Source organism: Nematostella vectensis, chromosome 13 (assembly GCF_932526225.1).
Source record: "Nematostella vectensis chromosome 13, jaNemVect1.1, whole genome shotgun sequence".
NCBI classification, from domain to species: domain Eukaryota; kingdom Metazoa; phylum Cnidaria; class Anthozoa; order Actiniaria; family Edwardsiidae; genus Nematostella; species Nematostella vectensis.
Window position 1 is genome coordinate 454,554 of NC_064046.1, and position 25,213 is coordinate 479,766.

The following is a 25,213-nucleotide window of genomic DNA, read 5'->3' on the forward strand; positions in this document are numbered from 1 at the left end:
TGTTAAATATATCGGGTTCTAATAGATTCTTTTGTCTTTTAATGGTTGAGGTTTCCGTCGGACCTCCGGAAGTAAACTGGTGACAATGCGGCTTTAAGTATTGTATTTTTAAATCAATAGGATGTGCATACCCAGAATGCAGTTATTGAATGCCTTGAGAAGCATGTTGAAGACAAGCAGGTTCAACTAAGTCCAAAGTGCAAAAAACAAATCTACAGGATGGCGGAGCTGTCTGCAGATGACTACCATCTGGACAGACCACTGTACTATGCTTGTCGGGATGACCGGGAAAAGTTCTGTTTGGAAACTCCCGCGGGAGAGGGTAGGGTCTACAAGTGCCTGGCAAAACACAAGTTTGAAAAGATGATGTCGCCAGAGGTAGAGTAAAGTTTTTTTTTTTTTTTAATGGATATTTCTCCTGTCACTCATCATTGCAGCCATCATCCAGCCTCCTCTGATATGGTTCGTCCACTCTCTCTCCACCCCCCCCCCCCCCTAGGTCTGCCCTTGCAGTTGACAGATCATGAAAAGAGTTCCTGTATCTCTAGAGATTTAAGGGCCTATGGTACTATCTCATTGCTACCAAACTCCGTTGCTTCGGAAGGGAAAAGCGCTACTTTCGGTTTAATAGACTAAAATCGCCGCGCGTCTTCCAGCTTGGTTCCGTGGCCCAGTGGTTAGCACCTTTGTCTCAGAAGCAAGCGCTCCGGGTTCAATCCCTGGTAGAGTTCTTTTTATTTTTATTTTCTTCGAAACTCCAGTTCTTATTTTCTTTGTTCTTTTTTTCCAAGAGATTAAAATAAACTTTTGACATTTTGTAGAAGAAAATGTCATTTTTATATGTTTTTCGAGAATAAAAATAGATGGCGAAAAAACAAAGTGGCGGCCATTTTCGCACAAGAAAAGCACGTTAATTTTACAACAATTTTACAACAATTGTGAATTTTTTTTCACTCAAACCATTGATATTACCATTCCTAACAACTTAGCGCATGGAATTTTTGATTTTTGTAGAATTGAACAAGTTATTACCGATTATGTGGTTTTCAAAGAACATAAATATTCACCATTTCTCGCGGTATCAAAATTTCGCAAATCAGACGTGTGAAGTTTAAGAAAATAGTGATGTTAAAATATTTCTGCAAAAAAATATATGGTAGATTTGAACAGTAGCTTCTCCGACACGTTTTAATGTTCTGGGTCACGTGACCATGGGAGGGGTCAGATGACGTCATCACTTGTGTCATTTGTGTCTAAAACACTTATGTTGAAAGTTCCAAGAGATTTGACAAAAAACAGAAGCTTTTATAAAACAAACAAATTTCCCTAGCAACGGACTCAAAAGTTAGTACCATAGGCCCTTAATCAGGGAGTGATAATGAGTCCATTAATCAGGGAGTGATAATGAGTCCATTATGTGCGGACCAAATATCTCTCCACCCCCTTGGTCGGCCCTTGCAGTTGACAGATCATGGCAAGGGCTCCATGTATCTCTAGAGATTTTTTATAGTCTTTTATATGGACCTATTTGAAGTCATCCTTATGCTTAAATCAATGCCGGACAGTATTATCATGTATGTCTCAAAACTGAACAATGAAATGTAGTGAGACAACACTCCAAATCGCTGATTATTTTGTCGAAGACATGACTTTTTCAACAAAATTAAGTTTGTTGTCATGTTTGGTAGGATCATATGTGTGTAATTTAACTTGTAGATAATTTGGTCAAATTTTGTGTTTTTTTTTAGTGTCAGGAGATGCTGACAGTGCGCCAGCAGATAGTCTCCCATGATGTCAAGGTAAGATTTTTATGTATTTTATTTATTTATAAGGCTTCTACCACTATTGTCTATAACACATAAATATGAATAGCTATAAGGATAACAGAACAGAGCATGACTCCAACTCAAGTGTTACCCTTAAGAAACAAAATACTGTATCATAAATATCAGTGGCATAATTTCAATTTTAGTAAAGATATTGAAACTAACCAGCTTCCCCAGGAATGGCTGGCTAGCAGTGTGAGAATGATAACAGGCATTAAGTGGAAACATCTTAGGGTCCTGACCCCGTACGCAGTTCTGCTCAAGGTTAAACCAATCAGCTATCGAGCTATGATTTGGGGTTTGCATGGCGCAGATCTGCGCGGTTTGAGCCAATCAGACGTTATAGATCTCGGTCACATAAAGGAGGTGTTGACATACAAAAACCCGTATTTAGCGTGCTATCGGAACCCATGTGAACTTCTACCTAGCGCAGAGCAGCTTATGCCCTTGTCCCTGCCACTTGGTTTAGTTTCGAGAAACTATAATAATAAAAGAAGACCTGTGGATATAATGTCGCTCCTTTTTAGCTTATTGTATTTTGTCAAAGAAGGTGTTTTCGTTCAGACTTTCAGAGGTTTTGTTTTACCTTTTGTTTGAGAATTAACAAAGGCTTTGACCTCTGTTGACATGTAATAACCAGATATTTATGTCATACAGAGTAGTCTGGTTTTTGTATGTCAACACCTCCTTGATGTGACCGAGATCTATAACGTCTGATTGGCTCAAACCGCGCAGATCTGCGCTATGCAAACCCCAAATCATAGCTCGATAGCTGATCTTGAGCAGAACTGTGTACGGGGTCAGGACCCTAAGATGTTACCACTTAATAGGTTTTTTTTTCCAGTTTAGAGTTGATCTCTGTTGCAACAGTATTAATAATAGCAAATACTGTATAGAACAGAGGCCAAAGACTGGTCAAAAGCCAAGTAAGATCTGTATGACACACTCGGATGATCATTGGAGTCCATTTATAGTATAACCTTTATGTTTACAAACTATCAAACACCTTTTGGTCTTGGAACTAACATTTACCATTTTGCAGTTTGCACTGACAACATTTATTTACTAGGTGCATGCTAACTTATATTGTTTTGTAGGCTGACTATGGACTACTGACATCATGCCAGAAAGACTTCTTAAAATACAAGGATCAATACCACTGTGACGAGGCCGCGGAAGGCAAGACAATGCATGGAGGATTGGCGGTCATGATACTTTGCCTGGAAAAGGCAATTACTGATGGTAAGGCATGATTCTTTGCCTGGAAAAGGCAATTACTGATGGTAAGGCATGATACTTTGCCTGGAAAAGGCAATTACTGACGATAAGGCATGATCCTTTACCTGGAAAAGGCAATTACTGATGGTAAGACATGATTCTTTGCCTGGAAAAGGCAATTACTGATGGTAAGGCATGATTCTTTGCCTGGAAAAGAAAATTACTGATGGTAAGACATGATTATTTGCCTGGAAAAGGCAATTACTGATGGTAAGGCATGATTCATGATGGAAAAACCTTGTGTATGCATATTGCAAAGAGATACTAATGAAGGCATGATTTTTTCTCTATGGTCATCGGTTCCTTGCATCCTGGATTGATTTCCATATTCAAAACACTAATACGTGATAAGCAAAATGCAAATCTCTGCTACAAATTTCAGTGACACAGTAATACAAAAATACTCATCAAAATATTTGATATAAAATTAAGAATTTCATATATTGATTACTGTTACTTGATACTGTAAGCATCTCAAAGAATTCTCCACATTGTTTGATGTAAAAAGAGCCTATTTGAAAACACTTATCTTTTATGTTTCATAAATCACAATCCTCACCTAAGTATAAAAGCTAAGAAAAGTAAAGATCCTTAAGTGACTATGGACAAACATGCATTGCCTATACTTTTATTTTCCATCTCTAGGGAATAAAGTTAGTGAGAAGTGCCAGTCGGAGCTATTTGAGACACGTCAACAGCTAATGGAAGACTACTCCATTAATCCTGAGATCGTGTCTGAGTGTGACCAAGAGATCGATCAACATTGCAAACACGGGACAGAGAAAGAGGGCAAAACTCTTGACTGCCTGATGCGGCTTGCAGAGGAGGGCGAGGGCAAAATCCGCGCCCGCTGCACTAAGGCCTTACATAACCTGGTCAAAGAGACAGGAGCAGGAGGTGACTACCGTATAGACCACACTCTGTATATGGCTTGTGAACCTGTGGTACAAACAGCATGCAAAGACAAGGGCAAGAAAGAAGGAGATGTCATGTGAGTCTGAAAAATCAATTAAAACAAGGTTAAAGTGAGATGTTTTAAGCCCCTGTATAAACAGAGTAGTTTTGCTGATGTTTCAAGTGTTAGCACTTTGTTTTTTGCTCCTACTAAGGACTAACGCTCAAAACATTTCAATCTTGTGTTGATTTATTTTCTGTCTGTCAATCTGAGTGTTGTAACAACTTGTTTTCTCATACTATAAGGTGTTGTCTTGCCCGTCCGTCCATCTGAGTGTTGTAACAACTTGTTTTCTCATTCTGTAGGGTGTTGTCTTGCCCGTCCGTCCATCTGAGTGTTGTAACAACTTGTTTTCTCATTCTGTAAGGGTGTTGTCTTGCCCGTCCATCCATTTGAGTGTTGTAACAACTTGTTTTCTCATTCTGTAGGGTGTTGTCTTGCCCGTCCATCCATCTGAGTGTTGTAACAACTTGTTTTCTCATTCTGTAGGGTGTTGTCTTGCCCGTCCATCCATTTGAGTGTTGTTACAACTTGTTTTCTCATTCTGTAGGGTGTTGTCTTGCCCGTCCATCCATTTGAGTGTTGTAACAACTTGTTTTCTCATTCTGTAGGGTGTTGTCTTGCCCGTCCATCCATCTGAGTGTTGTAACAACTTGTTTTCTCATTCTGTAGGGTGTTGTCTTGCCCGTCCATCCATTTGAGTATTGTAACAACTTGTTTTCTCATTCTGTAGGGTGTTGTCTTGCCCGTCCATCCATTTGAGTGTTGTAACAACTTGTTTTCTCATTCTGTAGGGTGTTGTCTTGCCCGTCCATCCATTTGAGTGTTGTAACAACTTGTTTTTTCATTCTGTAGGGTGTTGTCTTGCCCGTCCATCCATCTGAGTGTTGTAACAACTTGTTTTACTTTTTTTGTTTTCTTTTACTTTTTTTTTGTTTTCTATTTATTTTGTCTTTTTATTGTCTATATATTGTATTGTATCTGTATATTACATATATATTGTAATGAATTTTCAATTATTATTTTAACATAATATTAAAACTGTAAAGCGCCTTGATCTATTGGAGAAAGGCACTATATAAAACTATACTATTATTATTATTCTCATACTGTAGGTGTTTTCTCATACTGTAGGGTGTTGTCTTGCCTGATGGAGCACCTGAATACTGACGCCATGAATCACGAGTGCCGTGAGCAGCTTCTTCACCTACAGTTCTTTATTGCAAGAGACTTCAGGTATTGAATACACTCTTATATCTGTAATGGCAATGGAGGGGCAGGTTCTTTATTGCAAGAGACTTCAGGTATTGAATACACTCTATATCTGTAATGGCAATGGAGGGGCAGGTTCTTTATTGCAAGAGACTTCAGGTATTGAATACACTCTTATATCTGTAATGGCAATGGAGGGGCAGGTTCTTTATTGCAAGAGACTTCAGGTATTGAATACACTCTTATATCTGTAATGGCAATGGAGGGGCAGGTTCTTTATTGCAAGAGACTTCAGGTATTGAATACACTCTATATCTGTAATGGCAATGGAGGGGCAAGTTCTTTATTGCAAGAGACTTCAAGTATTGAATACACTCTTATATCTGTAATGGCAATGGAGGGGCAGGTTCTTTATTGCAAGAGACTTCAGGTATTGAATACACTCTTATATCTGTAATGGCAATGGAGGGGCAGGTTCTTTATTGCAAGAGACTTCAGGTATTGAATACACTCTATATCTGTAATGGCAATGGAGGGGCAGGTTCTTTATTGCAAGAGACTTCAGGTATTGAATACACTCTTATATCTGTAATGGCAATGGAGGGGCAGGTTCTTTATTGCAAGAGACTTCAGGTATTGAATACACTCTTATATCTGTAATGGCAATGGAGGGGCAGATTCTTTATTGCAAGAGACTTCAGGTATTGAATACACTCTTATATCTGTAATGGCAATGGAGGGGCAGGTTCTTTATTGCAAGAGACTTCAGGTATTGAATACACTCTTATATCTGTAATGGCAATGGAGGGGCAGGTTCTTTATTGCAAGAGACTTCAGGTATTGAATACACTCTTATATCTGTAATGGCAATGGAGGGGCAGGTTCTTTATTGCAAGAGACTTCAGGTATTGAATACACTCTATATCTGTAATGGCAATGAAGGGGCAGGTTCTTTATTGCAAGAGACTTCCGGTATTGAATACACTCTTATATCTGTAATGGCAATGGAGGGGCAGGTTCTTTATTGCAAGAGACTTCAGGTCTTGAATACACTCTTATATCTGTAATGGCAATGGAGGGGCAGGTTCTTTATTGCAAGAGACTTCAGGTATTGAATACACTCTATATCTGTAATGGCAATGGAGGGGCAGGTTCTTTATTGCAAGAGACTTCAGGTATTGAATACACTCTTATATCTGTAATGGCAATGGAGGGGCAGGTTCTTTATTGCAAGAGACTTCAGGTCTTGAATACACTCTTATATCTGTAATGGCAATGGAGGGGCAGATTCTTTATTGCAAGAGACTTCAAGTATTGAATACACTCTTATATCTGTAATGGCAATGGAGGGGCAGATTCTTTATTGCAATAGACTTCAGGTCTTGAATACACTCTTATATCTGTAATGGCAATGGAGGGGCAGGTTCTTTATTGCAAGAGACTTCAGGTATTGAATACACTCTTATATCTGTAATGGCAATGGAGGGGCAGGTTCTTTATTGCAAGAGACTTCAGGTATTGAATACACTCTTATATCTGTAATGGCAATGGAGGGGCAGATTCTTTATTGCAATAGACTTCAGGTCTTGAATACACTCTTATATCTGTAATGGCAATGGAGGGGCAGGTTCTTTATTGCAAGAGACTTCAGGTATTGAATACACTCTTATATCTGTAATGGCAATGGAGGGGCAGGTTCTTTATTGCAAGAGACTTCAGGTATTGAATACACTCTTATATCTGTAATGGCAATGGAGGGGCAGATTCTTTATTGCAAGAGACTTCAGGTATTGAATACACTCTTATATCTGTAATGGCAATGGAGGGGCAGGTTCTTTATTGCAAGAGACTTCAGGTATTGAATACACTCTTATATCTGTAATGGCAATGGAGGGGCAGGTTCTTTATTGCAAGAGACTTCAGGTATTGAATACACTCTTATATCTGTAATGGCAATGGAGGGGCAGATTCTTTATTGCAAGAGACTTCAGGTATTGAATACACTCTTATATCTGTAATGGCAATGGAGGGGCAGGTTCTTTATTGCAATAGACTTCAGGTCTTGAATACACTCTATATCTGTAATGGCAATGGAGGGGCAGATTCTTTATTGCAAGAGACTTCAGGTATTGAATACACTCTATATCTGTAATGGCAATGGAGGGGCAGGTTCTTTATTGCAAGAGACTTCAGGTATTGAATACACTCTTATATCTGTAATGGCAATGGAGGGGCAGGTTCTTTATTGCAAGAGACTTCAGGTCTTGAATACACTCTTATATCTGTAATGGCAATGGAGGGGCAGATTCTTTATTGCAATAGACTTCAGGTCTTGAATACACTCTATATCTGTAATGGCAATGGAGGGGCAGATTCTTTATTGCAAGAGACTTCAGGTATTGAATACACTCTTATATCTGTAATGGCAATGGAGGAGCAGGTTCTTTATTGCAAGAGACTTCAGGTATTGAATACACTCTTATATCTGTAATGGCAATGGAGAGGCAGGTTCTTTATTGCAAGAGACTTCAGGTATTGAATACACTCTTATATCTGTAATGGCAATGGAGGGGCAGGTTCTTTATTGCAAGAGACTTCAGGTCTTGAATACACTCTTATATCTGTAATGGCAATGGAGGGGCAGGTTCTTTATTGCAAGAGACTTCAGGTCTTGAATACACTCTTATATCTGTAATGGCAATGGAGGGGCAGGTTCTTTATTGCAAGAGACTTCAGGTATTGAATACACTCTTATATCTGTAATGGCAATGGAGGGCAGGTTCTTTATTGCAATAGACTTCAGGTATTGAATACACTCTTATATCTGTAATGGAAATGGAGGGGCAGATTCTTTATTGCAAGAGACTTCAAGTATTGAATACACTCTTATATCTGTAATGGCAATGGAGGGGCAGGTTCTTTATTGCAAGAGACTTCAGGTCTTGAATACACTCTTATATCTGTAATGGAAATGGAGGGGCAGATTCTTTATTGCAAGAGACTTCAAGTATTGAATACACTCTTATATCTGTAATGGCAATGGAGGGGCAGATTCTTTATTGCAAGAGACTTCAGGTATTGAATACACTCTTATATCTGTAATGGCAATGGAGGAGCAGGTTCTTTATTGCAAGAGACTTCAGGTATTGAATACACTCTTATATCTGTAATGGCAATGGAGAGGCAGGTTCTTTATTGCAAGAGACTTCAGGTATTGAATACACTCTTATATCTGTAATGGCAATGGAGGGGCAGGTTCTTTATTGCAAGAGACTTCAGGTCTTGAATACACTCTTATATCTGTAATGGCAATGGAGGGGCAGGTTCTTTATTGCAAGAGACTTCAGGTCTTGAATACACTCTTATATCTGTAATGGCAATGGAGGGGCAGGTTCTTTATTGCAAGAGACTTCAGGTATTGAATACACTCTTATATCTGTAATGGCAATGGAGGGCAGGTTCTTTATTGCAATAGACTTCAGGTATTGAATACACTCTTATATCTGTAATGGAAATGGAGGGGCAGATTCTTTATTGCAAGAGACTTCAAGTATTGAATACACTCTTATATCTGTAATGGCAATGGAGGGGCAGGTTCTTTATTGCAAGAGACTTCAGGTCTTGAATACACTCTTATATCTGTAATGGAAATGGAGGGGCAGATTCTTTATTGCAAGAGACTTCAAGTATTGAATACACTCTTATATCTGTAATGGCAATGGAGGGGCAGATTCTTTATTGCAAGAGACTTCAGGTATTGAATACACTCTTATATCTGTAATGGCAATGGAGGAGCAGGTTCTTTATTGCAAGAGACTTCAGGTATTGAATACACTCTTATATCTGTAATGGCAATGGAGAGGCAGGTTCTTTATTGCAAGAGACTTCAGGTATTGAATACACTCTTATATCTGTAATGGCAATGGAGGGGCAGGTTCTTTATTGCAAGAGACTTCAGGTCTTGAATACACTCTTATATCTGTAATGGCAATGGAGGGGCAGGTTCTTTATTGCAAGAGACTTCAGGTCTTGAATACACTCTTATATCTGTAATGGCAATGGAGGGGCAGGTTCTTTATTGCAAGAGACTTCAGGTATTGAATACACTCTTATATCTGTAATGGCAATGGAGGGCAGGTTCTTTATTGCAATAGACTTCAGGTATTGAATACACTCTTATATCTGTAATGGAAATGGAGGGGCAGATTCTTTATTGCAAGAGACTTCAAGTATTGAATACACTCTTATATCTGTAATGGCAATGGAGGGGCAGGTTCTTTATTGCAAGAGACTTCAGGTCTTGAATACACTCTTATATCTGTAATGGAAATGGAGGGGCAGATTCTTTATTGCAAGAGACTTCAAGTATTGAATACACTCTTATATCTGTAATGGCAATGGAGGGGCAGGTTCTTTATTGCAATAGACTTCAGGTATTGAATACACTCTTATATCTGTAATGGCAATGGAGGGGCAGGTTCTTTATTGCAAGAGACTTCAGGTATTGAATACACTCTTATATCTGTAATGGCAATGGAGGGGCAGGTTCTTTATTGCAAGAGACTTCAGGTATTGAATACACTCTTATATCTGTAATGGCAATGGAGGGGCAGATTCTTTATTGCAAGAGACTTCAGGTATTGAATACACTCTTATATCTGTAATGGCAATGGAGGGGCAGGTTCTTTATTGCAATAGACTTCAGGTCTTGAATACACTCTATATCTGTAATGGCAATGGAGGGGCAGATTCTTTATTGCAAGAGACTTCAGGTATTGAATACACTCTATATCTGTAATGGCAATGGAGGGGCAGGTTCTTTATTGCAAGAGACTTCAGGTATTGAATACACTCTTATATCTGTAATGGCAATGGAGGGGCAGGTTCTTTATTGCAAGAGACTTCAGGTCTTGAATACACTCTTATATCTGTAATGGCAATGGAGGGGCAGATTCTTTATTGCAATAGACTTCAGGTCTTGAATACACTCTATATCTGTAATGGCAATGGAGGGGCAGATTCTTTATTGCAAGAGACTTCAGGTATTGAATACACTCTTATATCTGTAATGGCAATGGAGGAGCAGGTTCTTTATTGCAAGAGACTTCAGGTATTGAATACACTCTTATATCTGTAATGGCAATGGAGAGGCAGGTTCTTTATTGCAAGAGACTTCAGGTATTGAATACACTCTTATATCTGTAATGGCAATGGAGGGGCAGGTTCTTTATTGCAAGAGACTTCAGGTCTTGAATACACTCTTATATCTGTAATGGCAATGGAGGGGCAGGTTCTTTATTGCAAGAGACTTCAGGTCTTGAATACACTCTTATATCTGTAATGGCAATGGAGGGGCAGGTTCTTTATTGCAAGAGACTTCAGGTATTGAATACACTCTTATATCTGTAATGGCAATGGAGGGCAGGTTCTTTATTGCAATAGACTTCAGGTATTGAATACACTCTTATATCTGTAATGGAAATGGAGGGGCAGATTCTTTATTGCAAGAGACTTCAAGTATTGAATACACTCTTATATCTGTAATGGCAATGGAGGGGCAGGTTCTTTATTGCAAGAGACTTCAGGTCTTGAATACACTCTTATATCTGTAATGGAAATGGAGGGGCAGATTCTTTATTGCAAGAGACTTCAAGTATTGAATACACTCTTATATCTGTAATGGCAATGGAGGGGCAGATTCTTTATTGCAAGAGACTTCAGGTATTGAATACACTCTTATATCTGTAATGGCAATGGAGGAGCAGGTTCTTTATTGCAAGAGACTTCAGGTATTGAATACACTCTTATATCTGTAATGGCAATGGAGAGGCAGGTTCTTTATTGCAAGAGACTTCAGGTATTGAATACACTCTTATATCTGTAATGGCAATGGAGGGGCAGGTTCTTTATTGCAAGAGACTTCAGGTCTTGAATACACTCTTATATCTGTAATGGCAATGGAGGGGCAGGTTCTTTATTGCAAGAGACTTCAGGTCTTGAATACACTCTTATATCTGTAATGGCAATGGAGGGGCAGGTTCTTTATTGCAAGAGACTTCAGGTATTGAATACACTCTTATATCTGTAATGGCAATGGAGGGCAGGTTCTTTATTGCAATAGACTTCAGGTATTGAATACACTCTTATATCTGTAATGGAAATGGAGGGGCAGATTCTTTATTGCAAGAGACTTCAAGTATTGAATACACTCTTATATCTGTAATGGCAATGGAGGGGCAGGTTCTTTATTGCAAGAGACTTCAGGTCTTGAATACACTCTTATATCTGTAATGGAAATGGAGGGGCAGATTCTTTATTGCAAGAGACTTCAAGTATTGAATACACTCTTATATCTGTAATGGCAATGGAGGGGCAGGTTCTTTATTGCAATAGACTTCAGGTATTGAATACACTCTTATATCTGTAATGGCAATGGAGGGGCAGGTTCTTTATTGCAAGAGACTTCAGGTATTGAATACACTCTTATATCTGTAATGGCAATGGAGGGGCAGGTTCTTTATTGCAAGAGACTTCAGGTATTGAATACACTCTTATATCTGTAATGGCAATGGAGGGGCAGATTCTTTATTGCAAGAGACTTCAGGTATTGAATACACTCTTATATCTGTAATGGCAATGGAGGGGCAGGTTCTTTATTGCAATAGACTTCAGGTCTTGAATACACTCTATATCTGTAATGGCAATGGAGGGGCAGATTCTTTATTGCAAGAGACTTCAGGTATTGAATACACTCTATATCTGTAATGGCAATGGAGGGGCAGGTTCTTTATTGCAAGAGACTTCAGGTATTGAATACACTCTTATATCTGTAATGGCAATGGAGGGGCAGGTTCTTTATTGCAAGAGACTTCAGGTCTTGAATACACTCTTATATCTGTAATGGCAATGGAGGGGCAGATTCTTTATTGCAATAGACTTCAGGTCTTGAATACACTCTATATCTGTAATGGCAATGGAGGGGCAGATTCTTTATTGCAAGAGACTTCAGGTATTGAATACACTCTTATATCTGTAATGGCAATGGAGGAGCAGGTTCTTTATTGCAAGAGACTTCAGGTATTGAATACACTCTTATATCTGTAATGGCAATGGAGAGGCAGGTTCTTTATTGCAAGAGACTTCAGGTATTGAATACACTCTTATATCTGTAATGGCAATGGAGGGGCAGGTTCTTTATTGCAAGAGACTTCAGGTCTTGAATACACTCTTATATCTGTAATGGCAATGGAGGGGCAGGTTCTTTATTGCAAGAGACTTCAGGTCTTGAATACACTCTTATATCTGTAATGGCAATGGAGGGGCAGGTTCTTTATTGCAAGAGACTTCAGGTATTGAATACACTCTTATATCTGTAATGGCAATGGAGGGCAGGTTCTTTATTGCAATAGACTTCAGGTATTGAATACACTCTTATATCTGTAATGGAAATGGAGGGGCAGATTCTTTATTGCAAGAGACTTCAAGTATTGAATACACTCTTATATCTGTAATGGCAATGGAGGGGCAGGTTCTTTATTGCAAGAGACTTCAGGTCTTGAATACACTCTTATATCTGTAATGGAAATGGAGGGGCAGATTCTTTATTGCAAGAGACTTCAAGTATTGAATACACTCTTATATCTGTAATGGCAATGGAGGGGCAGATTCTTTATTGCAAGAGACTTCAGGTATTGAATACACTCTTATATCTGTAATGGCAATGGAGGAGCAGGTTCTTTATTGCAAGAGACTTCAGGTATTGAATACACTCTTATATCTGTAATGGCAATGGAGAGGCAGGTTCTTTATTGCAAGAGACTTCAGGTATTGAATACACTCTTATATCTGTAATGGCAATGGAGGGGCAGGTTCTTTATTGCAAGAGACTTCAGGTCTTGAATACACTCTTATATCTGTAATGGCAATGGAGGGGCAGGTTCTTTATTGCAAGAGACTTCAGGTCTTGAATACACTCTTATATCTGTAATGGCAATGGAGGGGCAGGTTCTTTATTGCAAGAGACTTCAGGTATTGAATACACTCTTATATCTGTAATGGCAATGGAGGGCAGGTTCTTTATTGCAATAGACTTCAGGTATTGAATACACTCTTATATCTGTAATGGAAATGGAGGGGCAGATTCTTTATTGCAAGAGACTTCAAGTATTGAATACACTCTTATATCTGTAATGGCAATGGAGGGGCAGGTTCTTTATTGCAAGAGACTTCAGGTCTTGAATACACTCTTATATCTGTAATGGAAATGGAGGGGCAGATTCTTTATTGCAAGAGACTTCAAGTATTGAATACACTCTTATATCTGTAATGGCAATGGAGGGGCAGATTCTTTATTGCAAGAGACTTCAGGTATTGAATACACTCTTATATCTGTAATGGCAATGGAGGAGCAGGTTCTTTATTGCAAGAGACTTCAGGTATTGAATACACTCTTATATCTGTAATGGCAATGGAGAGGCAGGTTCTTTATTGCAAGAGACTTCAGGTATTGAATACACTCTTATATCTGTAATGGCAATGGAGGGGCAGGTTCTTTATTGCAAGAGACTTCAGGTCTTGAATACACTCTTATATCTGTAATGGCAATGGAGGGGCAGGTTCTTTATTGCAAGAGACTTCAGGTCTTGAATACACTCTTATATCTGTAATGGCAATGGAGGGGCAGGTTCTTTATTGCAAGAGACTTCAGGTATTGAATACACTCTTATATCTGTAATGGCAATGGAGGGCAGGTTCTTTATTGCAATAGACTTCAGGTATTGAATACACTCTTATATCTGTAATGGAAATGGAGGGGCAGATTCTTTATTGCAAGAGACTTCAAGTATTGAATACACTCTTATATCTGTAATGGCAATGGAGGGGCAGGTTCTTTATTGCAAGAGACTTCAGGTCTTGAATACACTCTTATATCTGTAATGGAAATGGAGGGGCAGATTCTTTATTGCAAGAGACTTCAAGTATTGAATACACTCTTATATCTGTAATGGCAATGGAGGGGCAGGTTCTTTATTGCAATAGACTTCAGGTATTGAATACACTCTTATATCTGTAATGGCAATGGAGGGGCAGGTTCTTTATTGCAAGAGAATTCAAGTATTGAATACACTCTTATATCTGTAATGGAAATGGAGGGGCAGGTTCTTTATTGCAAGAGACTTCAAGTATTGAATACACTCTTATATCTGTAATGGCAATGGAGGGGCAGGTTCTTTATTGCAAGAGACTTCAGATATTGAATACACTCTTATATCTGTAATGGCAATGGAGGGGCAGGTTCTTTATTGCAAGAGACTTCAAGTATTGAATACACTCTTATATCTGTAATGGCAATGGAGGGCAGGTTCTTTATTGCAAGAGACTTCAAGTATTGAATACACTCTTATATCTGTAATGGCAATGGAGGGGCAGGTTCTTTATTGCAAGAGACTTCAAGTATTGAATACACTCTTATATCTGTAATGGAAATGGAGGGGCAGATTCTTTATTGCAAGAGACTTCAGGTATTGAATACACTCTTATATCTGTAATGGAAATGGAGGGGCAGGTTCTTTATTGCAAGAGACTTCAAGTATTGAATACACTCTTATATCTGTAATGGAAATGGAGGGGCAGATTCTTTATTGCAAGAGACTTCAGGTATTGAATACACTCTTATATCTGTAATGGCAATGGAGGGGCAGATTCTTTATTGCAAGAGACTTCAAGTATTGAATACACTCTTATATCTGTAATGGCAATGGAGGGGCAGATTCTTTATTGCAAGAGACTTCAAGTATTGAATACACTCTTATATCTGTAATGGCAATGGAGGGGCAGGTTCTTTCTTGCAAGAGACTTCAGGTATTGAATACACTCTTATATCTGTAATGGCAATGGAGGGGCAGGTTCTTTATTGCAAGAGACTTCAGGTATTGGAATGTAATGGGAAGCAGAGGTGCATTGTGCTGTGGCCTAGAATTGAATTTAGCTGTTAACTCAGGATGTTTTATCGTCTTGATTTGGGATTTGTGTCTTAAATAAGTTAGTGTCAGTCTTCCATGTGTTTCTTGTCCTGCTAACCTAGTGTAAGACTGACAGACTCAGCTTGTACGTACATGGTACATCAAACAAGGGCTGTGTGCCCCAGTTATTAGGCTAATTACCAGAGGCAAAGTTACCTCCAGCATCTTTGGTAAAGGCTCTTTTTAGTTCGGAATAGTAAAAGGCAAGGGTTGTCAGTCTCTATGAATGTAGTACAAACTGGGGATGGAAGCATGTTGGTGTCTTCATACAACAATACCCCAAATGATCTAATAAACGCCAGGGCGTTTATTAAATTTTGATGGTAGCAGGGGTGTGTTCAATAGATCAGTGTTTTTTAGAGAGGGGGGGTTATATTAAACTATAACAATAAACCATACAAAGTGCAGTCGGGGGTTTCTAATTTCAGCCATGATCACGTTAAAGTATAGTCTGTGTAGCAAGTGTTTCTCGACATCGAACAAGTCTCACCCAGTAGAAGCCAAGCTCAGATTAGGCAAAAAGGCAAAAAAAAATATTTATATTAATGGAATTCCTATGTGGTTTGTTTTTAAGCTTGAAGGGAGGGTAGGGAGGCGTTAAAAAGGGGGGGGGTGTTCAATACAAACTTGCACAGTATGCTTGGGGGGTGCACTTATTAGATAGGAGGCATTCTTCAGATAAGGGGCGTTTATTAGACCATTTACAGACTGGTTGGTGTAACCAGCTTATTGGGATTGAGTGCACAAGACAGGTGTGAGAAAACATTTTTTTTTTCATCAAGATAGGAAAAGCCCCATGGATTTGGTTGTAGAAGCTTTATTATACATTTTCCTATACTTGGTCACAATTTTTATGGATACTTGTGCTCTATTGATTTCAGCCTAGATCCTGCATTGTACAAAGCTTGCAAGAACGATGCCCATAATGTCTGCCATGCCAAGTCTTTCTCCGAAGATTCTGATGAAGTTCCCAATGGCATGATCGTTTCTTGTCTGTACAGAAACTCATTTGAAGGGAGCCCGAGCAAAGTATGTCTCATAAATTCTCTACTTACAATGTGTCTTACATGAAGCTTTTGAATACTCTTCTAAGTTGCGAAAAGACACATTCTTATTACCCCTGCATGAGCTTCTTGGTTTGTTTTGGTGTGTGTCTTTGTTGCCTCACTTTTCTTGGTGTGTGCCTTTGTTGTCTAACTTTTCTTGGTGTTTGTCTTGTAATCTCACTTTTCTTGGTGTGTGTCTTTGTTGCCTCACTTTTCTTGTTGTGTGTTTTTGTTGTCTCACTTTTCTTGTTGTGTGCCTTTGTTGTCTCACTTTTCTTGGTGTGTGCTTTGTTGTCTCACTTTTCTTGTTGTGTGTTTTTGTTGTCTCACTTTTCTTGGTGTGTGTCTTTGTTGTCTCACTTTTCTTGGTGTGTGCTTTGTTGCCTCACTTTTCTTGTTGTGTGTCTTTGTTGTCTCACTTTTCTTGGTGTGTGTCTTTGTTGTCTCACTTTTCTTGGTGTGTGTCTTTGTTGTCTTTATTTTCTTGGTGTGTGTCTTTGTTGTCTCACTTTTCTTGGTGTGTGTCTTTGTTGTCTCTATTTTCTTGGTGTGTGTCTTTGTTGCCTCACTTTTCTTGGTGTGTGTTTTTGTTGTCTAAATTTTCTTGGTGTGTGTCTTTGTTGTCTCACTTTTCTTGGTGTGTGTCTTTGTTGCCTCACTTTTCTTGGTGTGTGTCTTTGTTGTCTCACTTTTCTTGGTGTGTGTCTTTGTTGTCTCTATTTTCTTGGTGTGTGTCTTTGTTGTCTCACTTTTCTTGGTGTGTGTCTTTGTTGTCTAACTTTTCTTGGTGTTTGTCTTCTAATCTCACTTTTCTTGGTGTGTGTTTTTGTTGTCTCACTTTTCTTGGTGTGTGTCTTTGTTGTCTCACTTTTCTTGGTGTGTGTTTTTGTTGCCTCACTTTTCTTGGTGTGTGCCTTTGATGTCTAACTTTTCTTGGTGTGTGTCTTTGTTGTCTAACTTTTCTTGGTGTGTGTCTTTGTTGCCTCACTTTTCTTGTTGTGTGTTTTTGTTGTCTCACTTTTCTTGGTGTGTGTCTTTGTTGTCTAACTTTTCTTGGTGTGTGTCTTTGTTGTTTCACTTTCTTGTTGTGTGCCTTTGTTGTCTCACTTTCTTGGTGTGTGTCTTTGTTGCCTCACTTTTCTTGGTGTGTGTCTTTGTTGTTTTTATTTTCTTGGTGTGTGTCTTTGTTGTCTCACTTTTCTTGGTGTGTGTTTTTGTTGTCTCACTTTTCTTGTTGTGTGCCTTTGTTGTCTCTATTTTCTTGGTGTGTGTCTTTGTTGCCTCACTTTTCTTGGTGTGTGTTTTTGTTGTCTAACTTTTCTTGGTGTATGTCTTTGTTGTCTCACTTTTCTTGGTGTGTGTCTTTGTTGCCTCACTTTTCTTGGTGTGTGTCTTTGTTGTCTCACTTTTCTTGGTGTGTGTCTTTGTTGTCTCTATTTTCTTGGTGTGTGTCTTTGTTGTCTCACTTTTCTTGGTGTGTGTCTTTGTTGTCTAACTTTTCTTGGTGTTTGTCTTCTAATCTCACTTTTCTTGGTGTGTGTTTTTGTTGTCTCACTTTTCTTGGTGTGTGTCTTTGTTGTCTCACTTTTCTTGGTGTGTGTTTTTGTTGCCTCACTTTTCTTGGTGTGTGCCTTTGTTGTCTAACTTTTCTTGGTGTGTGTCTTTGTTGTCTAACTTTTCTTGGTGTGTGTCTTTGTTGCCTCACTTTTCTTGTTGTGTGTTTTTGTTGTCTCACTTTTCTTGGTGCGTGTCTTTGTTGTCTAACTTTTCTTGGTGTGTGTCTTTGTTGTTTCACTTTCTTGTTGTGTGCCTTTGTTGTCTCACTTTCTTGGTGTGTGTCTTTGTTGCCTCACTTTTCTTGGTGTGTGTCTTTGTTGTCTTTATTTTCTTGGTGTGTGTCTTTGTTGTCTCACTTTTCTTGGTGTGTGTTTTTGTTGTCTCACTTTTCTTGTTGTGTGCCTTTGTTGTCTCTATTTTCTTGGTGTGTGTCTTTGTTGCCTCACTTTTCTTGTTGTGTGTTTTTGTTGTCTAACTTTTCTTGTTGTGTGTCTTTGTTGTCTAACTTTTCTTGGTGTGTGTCTTTGTTGCCTCACTTTTCTTGGTGTGTGTCTTTGTTGCCTCACTTTTCTTGGTGTGTGTCTTTGTTGTCTATATTTTCTTGGTGTGTGTCTTTGTTGTCTAACTTTTCTTGGTGTGTGTCTTTGTTGTTTCACTTTCTTGTTGTGTGCCTTTGTTGTCTCACTTTCTTGGTGTGTGTCTTTGTTGCCTCACTTTTCTTGGTGTGTGTCTTTGTTGTCTTTATTTTCTTGGTGTGTGTCTTTGTTGTCTCACTTTTCTTGGTGTGTGTTTTTGTTGTCTCACTTTTCTTGTTGTGTGCCTTTGTTGTCTCTATTTTCTTGGTGTGTGTCTTTGTTGCCTCACTTTTCTTGTTGTGTGTTTTTGTTGTCTAACTTTTCTTGTTGTGTGTCTTTGTTGTGTAACTTTTCTTGGTGTGTGTCTTTGTTGCCTCACTTTTCTTGGTGTGTGTCTTTGTTGCCTCACTTTTCTTGGTGTGTGTCTTTGTTGTCTCTATTTTCTTGGTGTGTGTCTTTGTTGTCTCACTTTTCTTGGTGTGTGTCTTTGTTGTCTAACTTTTCTTGGTGTTTGTCTTCTAATCTCACTTTTCTTGGTGTGTGTTTTTGTTGTCTCACTTTTCTTGGTGTGTGTCTTTGTTGTCTCACTTTTCTTGGTGTGTGTTTTTGTTGCCTCACTTTTCTTGTTGTGTGCCTTTGTTGTCTAACTTTTCTTGGTGTGTGTCTTTGTTGTCTAACTTTTCTTGGTGTGTGTCTTTGTTGCCTCACTTTTCTTGTTGTGTGTTTTTGTTGTCTCACTTTTCTTGGTGTGTGTCTTTGTTGTCTAACTTTTCTTGGTGTGTGTCTTTGTTGTTTCACTTTCTTGTTGTGTGCCTTTGTTGTCTCACTTTCTTGGTGTGTGTCTTTGTTGCCTCACTTTTCTTGGTGTGTGTCTTTGTTGTCTTTATTTTCTTGGTGTGTGTCTTTGTTGTCTCACTTTTCTTGGTGTGTGTTTTTGTTGTCTCACTTTTCTTGTTGTGTGCCTTTGTTGTCTCTATTTTCTTGGTGTGTGTCTTTGTTGCCTCACTTTTCTTGTTGTGTGTTTTTGTTGTCTAACTTTTCTTGTTGTGTGTCTTTGTTGTGTAACTTTTCTTGGTGTGTGTCTTTGTTGCCTCACTTTTCTTGGTGTGTGTCTTTGTTGCCTCACTTTTCTTGGTGTGTGTCTTTGTTGTCTATATTTTCTTGGTGTGTGTCTTTGTTGTCTCACTTTTCTTGGTGTGTGTCTTTGTTGTCTCTATTTTCTTGGTGTGTGTCTTTGTTGCCTCACTTTTCTTGGTGTGTGTTTTTGTTGTCTAACTTTTCTTGGTGTGTGTCTTTGTTGTCTCACTTTTCTTGGTGTGTGTCTTTGTTGTCTCACTTTTCTTGGTGTGTGTCTTTGTTGTCTCACTTTCTTGGTGTGTGTCTTTGTTGTCTCACTTTTCTTGGTGTGTGTCTTTGTTGTCTTTATTTTCTTGGTGTGTGTCTTTGTTGTGTCACTTTTCTTGGTGTGTGTCTTTGTTGTTTCACTTTCTTGTTGTGTGTCTTTGTTGTCTCACTTTTCTTGGTGTGTGTCTTTGTTGTCTCTATTTTCTTGGTGTGTGTTTTTGTTATCTCACTTTTGTATGTGTCTGTGTTGAGTCTCACACTTCTTGTGTGCATCTGTGTTGTACAGATATCTGATGACTGCTCCTCGCATGTACGCCGTGTGATGCATCAGCGCGCCCTAGATGTTCACCTCATTCCAGAGGTTCAGGAGGGATGTATGAGGGACTTAGGGCAACACTGCAGTGCTAATATTGAGAAAGGACAGGTACTACCAACCTGCTAATTACATAATAGAGAGCTTCAGATAAAATTTTTAAATAATAAAATAAATTTTTTTAATGCGAACGACATCAAGAACAGCGTTCATGCTCACAAAATGCTGAAAACAGTATTGAGGTCCCTGACAGCAAATCTACCTAACAGCATTTTTCCTATTTTCACATTCTATATGTGTGGTCACAAACATCATATCGTTTTTTCAGCAGTTTGTGAGCGTGTGGGCTGTTCTTGATGCTGTTTGTATTGACTTGCTTGAGCCCTCTAATGTTTGGAACCCAAGCTTATTACCTTGGTTTTGGTCGCTGTAAGCATTTTCCAGAAACTTTATTATCTAGTCACAAGAACAAATTTCCTTTTTAAATCCTACATACTTATGGTTTATTTTGATAAAAATGAATTGATGTAATATTAAAAACTATGATTGTTTTGAAAATATAATTATCCTTGCATTCTTCGAAGATCAAGAAATTAAAAGGAGCTCTTTCTCTTGTAGATGGATTGAATTTCACAGTAATTCAAGTGGATTTAGTTTGGTCCTGAAATATATACATCTCATTTGCATTGATTTTGGTGGCAGTGAAAGCCTCATATCCCATATTAGTGTATTATCGCTATAACATCTCATATTATTATTCCTGTGATATGTCATATTATTGCTGTATTGCTGTAAGAATCTCCTATTATTATTACTGTAAAATCTCATATTATTATTATTGCTGTTTGAATTGTTTCCGTAGGAAGTGGAGTGCTTGCAGACGAATCTTGAAAAGCTATCAGAAAAATGCCGAGCTGTGATTCGTAATTTCACAGAACAGGAAGGAGAGGTCAGTGCATTAATTGTTAATTTTACCGCTGAAAATATAATAACCATTAACCGAAATGTGATAACAACCTTAAATGAAATGGCAATCAAATGTTCAGATATTGACACTACTGTAAAAGCCAGGGCAACGTTATTACAATCTTCTCTAATTTTGGCAGGAAGATCTTTAGGGGTGCATTCCCCTTTTGTTTAGATCCTTTTAAAACATTCACTGCAATGCATTGTCCAAATTTTTCATTTCTCACTTTATTATAAAAAGTTTGGCCTCTTTCAAATCCCTCTTTCCCTAAAAAATGATAGGGGATATTTAGTGTTATTTTACCGACACTGCGAGGATTTTTTATACCAAAAGGGGGTTGATTTTCAAATGTTTTGTTTGTATTTGATAGACAACTGGTATACAGAGTAGATATTATTTTATGGAATTTTGAATTTGAAACTTTACTATCTTCATTTTCAAATAATGCTTACTTGCTGTCATGTTTTCAGGATTATCAACTGGACCAGACATTAGTGCGTATGTGTTCAGCGATGGTGCCAAAATTCTGCGAGGTAGGTGCCCCTTTGCTGGTAATAGCCTGGTGATGAGCTTTCAGTTTTTTTCGTGGGCATCCGAAAGATTTCATTTAAGATTTCATATAATAAACAGAACATTACATGGCTGCTTGCTGAAGATATAATCACTTGCTTGCTGCTAGATGACATTGACATTTGAAGATAAAGTTTGTATCAGCATGTGACCATTTATTTATCTATTATGTTGTTGGTATATGTGGTAAATAATGTTTATCTTGCTCTTGATAGATGTGGTATATGATGTTTATCTTGCTCTCGATAGGTTTTGGTATATGATGTTTATCCTGCTGTTGATAGGCGTTGTATATGATGTTTATCTTGTTGTTGATAGGTGTGATATATAATGTTTATATTGCTGTTGATAGGCATGGTATATGATGTTTATCTTGCTGTCGATAGGTGTGGTATATGGTGTTTATCTTGCTGTTGATATGTGTGGTATATGATGTATATCTGGGTCGTGTTTTACAGGAAGTGATCACTAAAGGTGACAGCGAGGGTGTATTGCCATGCCTAATAGAACACAAGAATGACGTAGGCATGGATGACAAATGCAGGGCTTCTATTCATCATTGGCAACTGGTGAGATTAAGCCCTGGAACCTTATCTACATGTTAAAATATTTGAAATATTAATCTTAATATATAATAATAATATTAATATTTAAAATATTAATAGTAATAGACTCATGGCCTTTGGGACTAACACAATAATGCCTTCATAGATATACCTTCAAAAGATGCTTCTTTATAACAGTAACAGTCAAAGGGTTTCTCTTGCTCTATGAAACATTTCTGTTTTACTATTCACAAATGATAATTGGCTTCCATTTTAGTGGTTAATAGTTGCACTTGCTTGCCCATGTTAACATGGCTCAGATTCTGAACGCGGTTCTTGGCGCCTCGGCAACTCTCGGATTTACGCATCACTACCCCTGGTATAGTTGCCTATTGCTAAAGTGAGTTCATATCTCATCTCTAGATCGAGATGAAGGACTTTACATTCTCGTCCAAGTTCAAAAAAGCATGTAGGAAAGATGTAGAAAAACACTGTCCAAATGCGGAAACAAAGTAGGTTTGGATCTCATATAATATCAATGCTGGAATAGAGTTAATCTCGTTAAAACATCTTCACAAATGTTTCCTGTATACTTATGTGATTTTGCGTTTGTTTGGTCTAAGACATGCTGTCGTGAAATGCTTAAGTGAAAAAGTTAGAAATGCAGTCATCAATGATAAAAGTCATGTAATCTCCGAGAAATGCCGTGGTGAATTGCGGATTGCTGAGACTGAGGAGGTAAGTTTCATATACTGATAAAGTAGATATACTAGTGAAAAAGGATTTTTAGATATGCAATGGTATACAAGGTAGATATGCAGATGATACTGAAGGTGAAGGGGTATACGCATACACGCAGGCACAGGCGTCATGTCCTGTGTCCACAATCAGACAAGGGGAATACGCATACACGCAGGCACAGGCGTCATGTCTTGTGTCCACAATCAGACAAGGGGAATACGCATACACGCAGGCACAGGCGTCATGTCCTGTGTCCACAATCAGACAAGTGGAATACGCATACACACAGGCGTCATGTCCTGTGTCCACAATCAGACAAGGGGAATACGCATACAGGCAGGCACAGGCGTCATGTCCTGTGTCCACAATCAGTGAAGGGGAATACGCATACACGCAGGCACAGGCGTCATGTCCTGTGTCCACAATCAGTGAAGGGGAATACGCATACAGGCAGGCACATGCGTCATGTCCTGTGTCCACAATCAGACAAGGGGAATACGCATACACGCAGGCACAGGCGTCATGTCCTGTGTCCACAATCAGACAAGGGGAATACGCATACAGGCAGGCACAGGCGTCATGTCCTGTGTCCACAATCAGACAAGGGGAATACGCATACACACAGGCGTCATGTCCTGTGTCCACAATCAGTGAAGGGGAATACGCATACACACAGGCGTCATGTCCTGTGTCCACAATCAGTGAAGGGGAATACGCATACACGCAGGCACAGGCGTCATGGCCAAGGTCAAAGGAAATTACCTGAAAGTGTCGGGCCCTGATGGCTGGCTTGGCGAGAGATCATAAGGCCTGGAAAAGTGCAGTCATTTGAACTCTATGTGACTCCATAGAACGTCACACCCGCCCATAAGTGGAAGCAAAACGTAAACAAATAGTGAGTGAGTGACCAATGTTATCTCAAGCGTTTTACAATTTAAGGGGCTGGATCTGTAACATGAATCGACTGTCCACTCCTAATATTAAAGTGCATTGACCTGTAAATTAATTAAAACTCTTAAATTTCCTCATCAGGGAGAGAACATCAAATTCAACCCTGAGCTCTATGGCGCATGCAACGTGGACGTGGAGACTCACTGTAAGGGTATCAAGGAGGGACAAGCCCAGGTGATGCATACAAATTAGCAACCACAGGTAGCCCAGTGTGCTAGCATGTGGGGCCTGTCAACACAGGGGGCCCAGTGTGTTAGCAGGGCCTCTCACCACAGGTGGCCCAGTGTGCTAGCATGTGGGGCCTCTCAACACAGGGAGCCCAGTGTGTTAGCAGGGCCTCTCACCACAGGTGGCCCAGTGTGCTAGCATGTGCGGCCACTCACCGCAGGTGGCCCAGTGTGTTAGTGTGTGGGGCCACTGACCACAGGTGGCCCAGTGTGTTAGCATGTGAGGCCACTCACCACAGGTGGCCCAGTGTGTTAGTGTGTGGGGCCACTCACCACAGGTGGCCCAGTGTGTTAGTGTGTGGGGCCACTCACCACAGGTGGCCCAGTGTGTTAGCGTGTGGGGCCACTCACCACAGGTGGCCCAGTGTATTAGCGTGTCGGGCCACTGACCACAGGTGGCCCAGTGTGTTAGTGTGTGGGGCCTCTCACCACAGGTGGCCCAGTGTGTTAGTGTATGGAGCCACTCACCACAGGTGGTCCAGTGTGTTAGCGTATGGAGCCACTCACCACAGGTGGCCCAGTGTGTTAGCGTGTGGGGCCTCTCACCACAGGTGGCCCAGTGCGTTAGTGTGTGGGGCCTCTCACCACAGGTGGCCCAGTGTGTTAGTGTGTGGGGCCTCTCACCACAGGTGGCCCAGTGTGTTAGCGTGTGGGGCCACTGACAACAGGTGGCCCAGTGTGTTAGCGTGTGGGGCCACTCACCACAGGTGGCCCAGTATGTTAGCGTATGGAGCCACTCACCACAGGTGGCCCAGTGTGTTATTGTGTGGGGCCACTCACCACAGGTGGCCCAGTGTGTTAGCGTGTGGGGCCACTCACCACAGGTGGCCTAGTGTGTTAGCGTATGAAGCTTCTAGCCACAGTATGCTAAGTAGTTGAGTCAAGTCCAGAAAGTGCATGAGGCAACATAACATTATTGTGCTTCTGATGTCTTTGCATAACATTGTAGCTCCAGATTTGCTTAAGAATAATTTATTGTTTTATCAGGTTCTTGAATGCCTCAAGGACAACTTTGACATTTTGACCACAGAATGTCAGAAACAGCTGTTTGCCAAAGAGGTAAGTGCTTGGACACACGTGTGTA

At 39.6% G+C, this 25,213-nt stretch overlaps 1 protein-coding gene across 2 annotated transcripts in view; it reads left to right on the top strand.

Moving 5' to 3' along the window:
- The window catches only part of LOC5521472 (Golgi apparatus protein 1), a 37,902-nt gene that overhangs the window by 6,098 nt on the left and 6,591 nt on the right, over positions 1–25,213 (top strand). For both annotated transcript variants that reach the window (XM_032366610.2, XM_001641208.3), the window contains 14 exons: positions 121–378; positions 1,749–1,799; positions 2,924–3,068; positions 3,750–4,095; positions 5,194–5,295; positions 16,175–16,322; positions 20,102–20,239; positions 20,991–21,077; positions 21,566–21,628; positions 22,124–22,234; positions 22,634–22,722; positions 22,834–22,948; positions 23,984–24,076; positions 25,117–25,188. In XM_032366610.2, the coding sequence (XP_032222501.2) occupies positions 121–378; positions 1,749–1,799; positions 2,924–3,068; positions 3,750–4,095; positions 5,194–5,295; positions 16,175–16,322; positions 20,102–20,239; positions 20,991–21,077; positions 21,566–21,628; positions 22,124–22,234; positions 22,634–22,722; positions 22,834–22,948; positions 23,984–24,076; positions 25,117–25,188 (1,818 nt within the window). The remainder of the gene's footprint in view (positions 1–120; positions 379–1,748; positions 1,800–2,923; positions 3,069–3,749; positions 4,096–5,193; positions 5,296–16,174; positions 16,323–20,101; positions 20,240–20,990; positions 21,078–21,565; positions 21,629–22,123; positions 22,235–22,633; positions 22,723–22,833; positions 22,949–23,983; positions 24,077–25,116; positions 25,189–25,213) is intronic.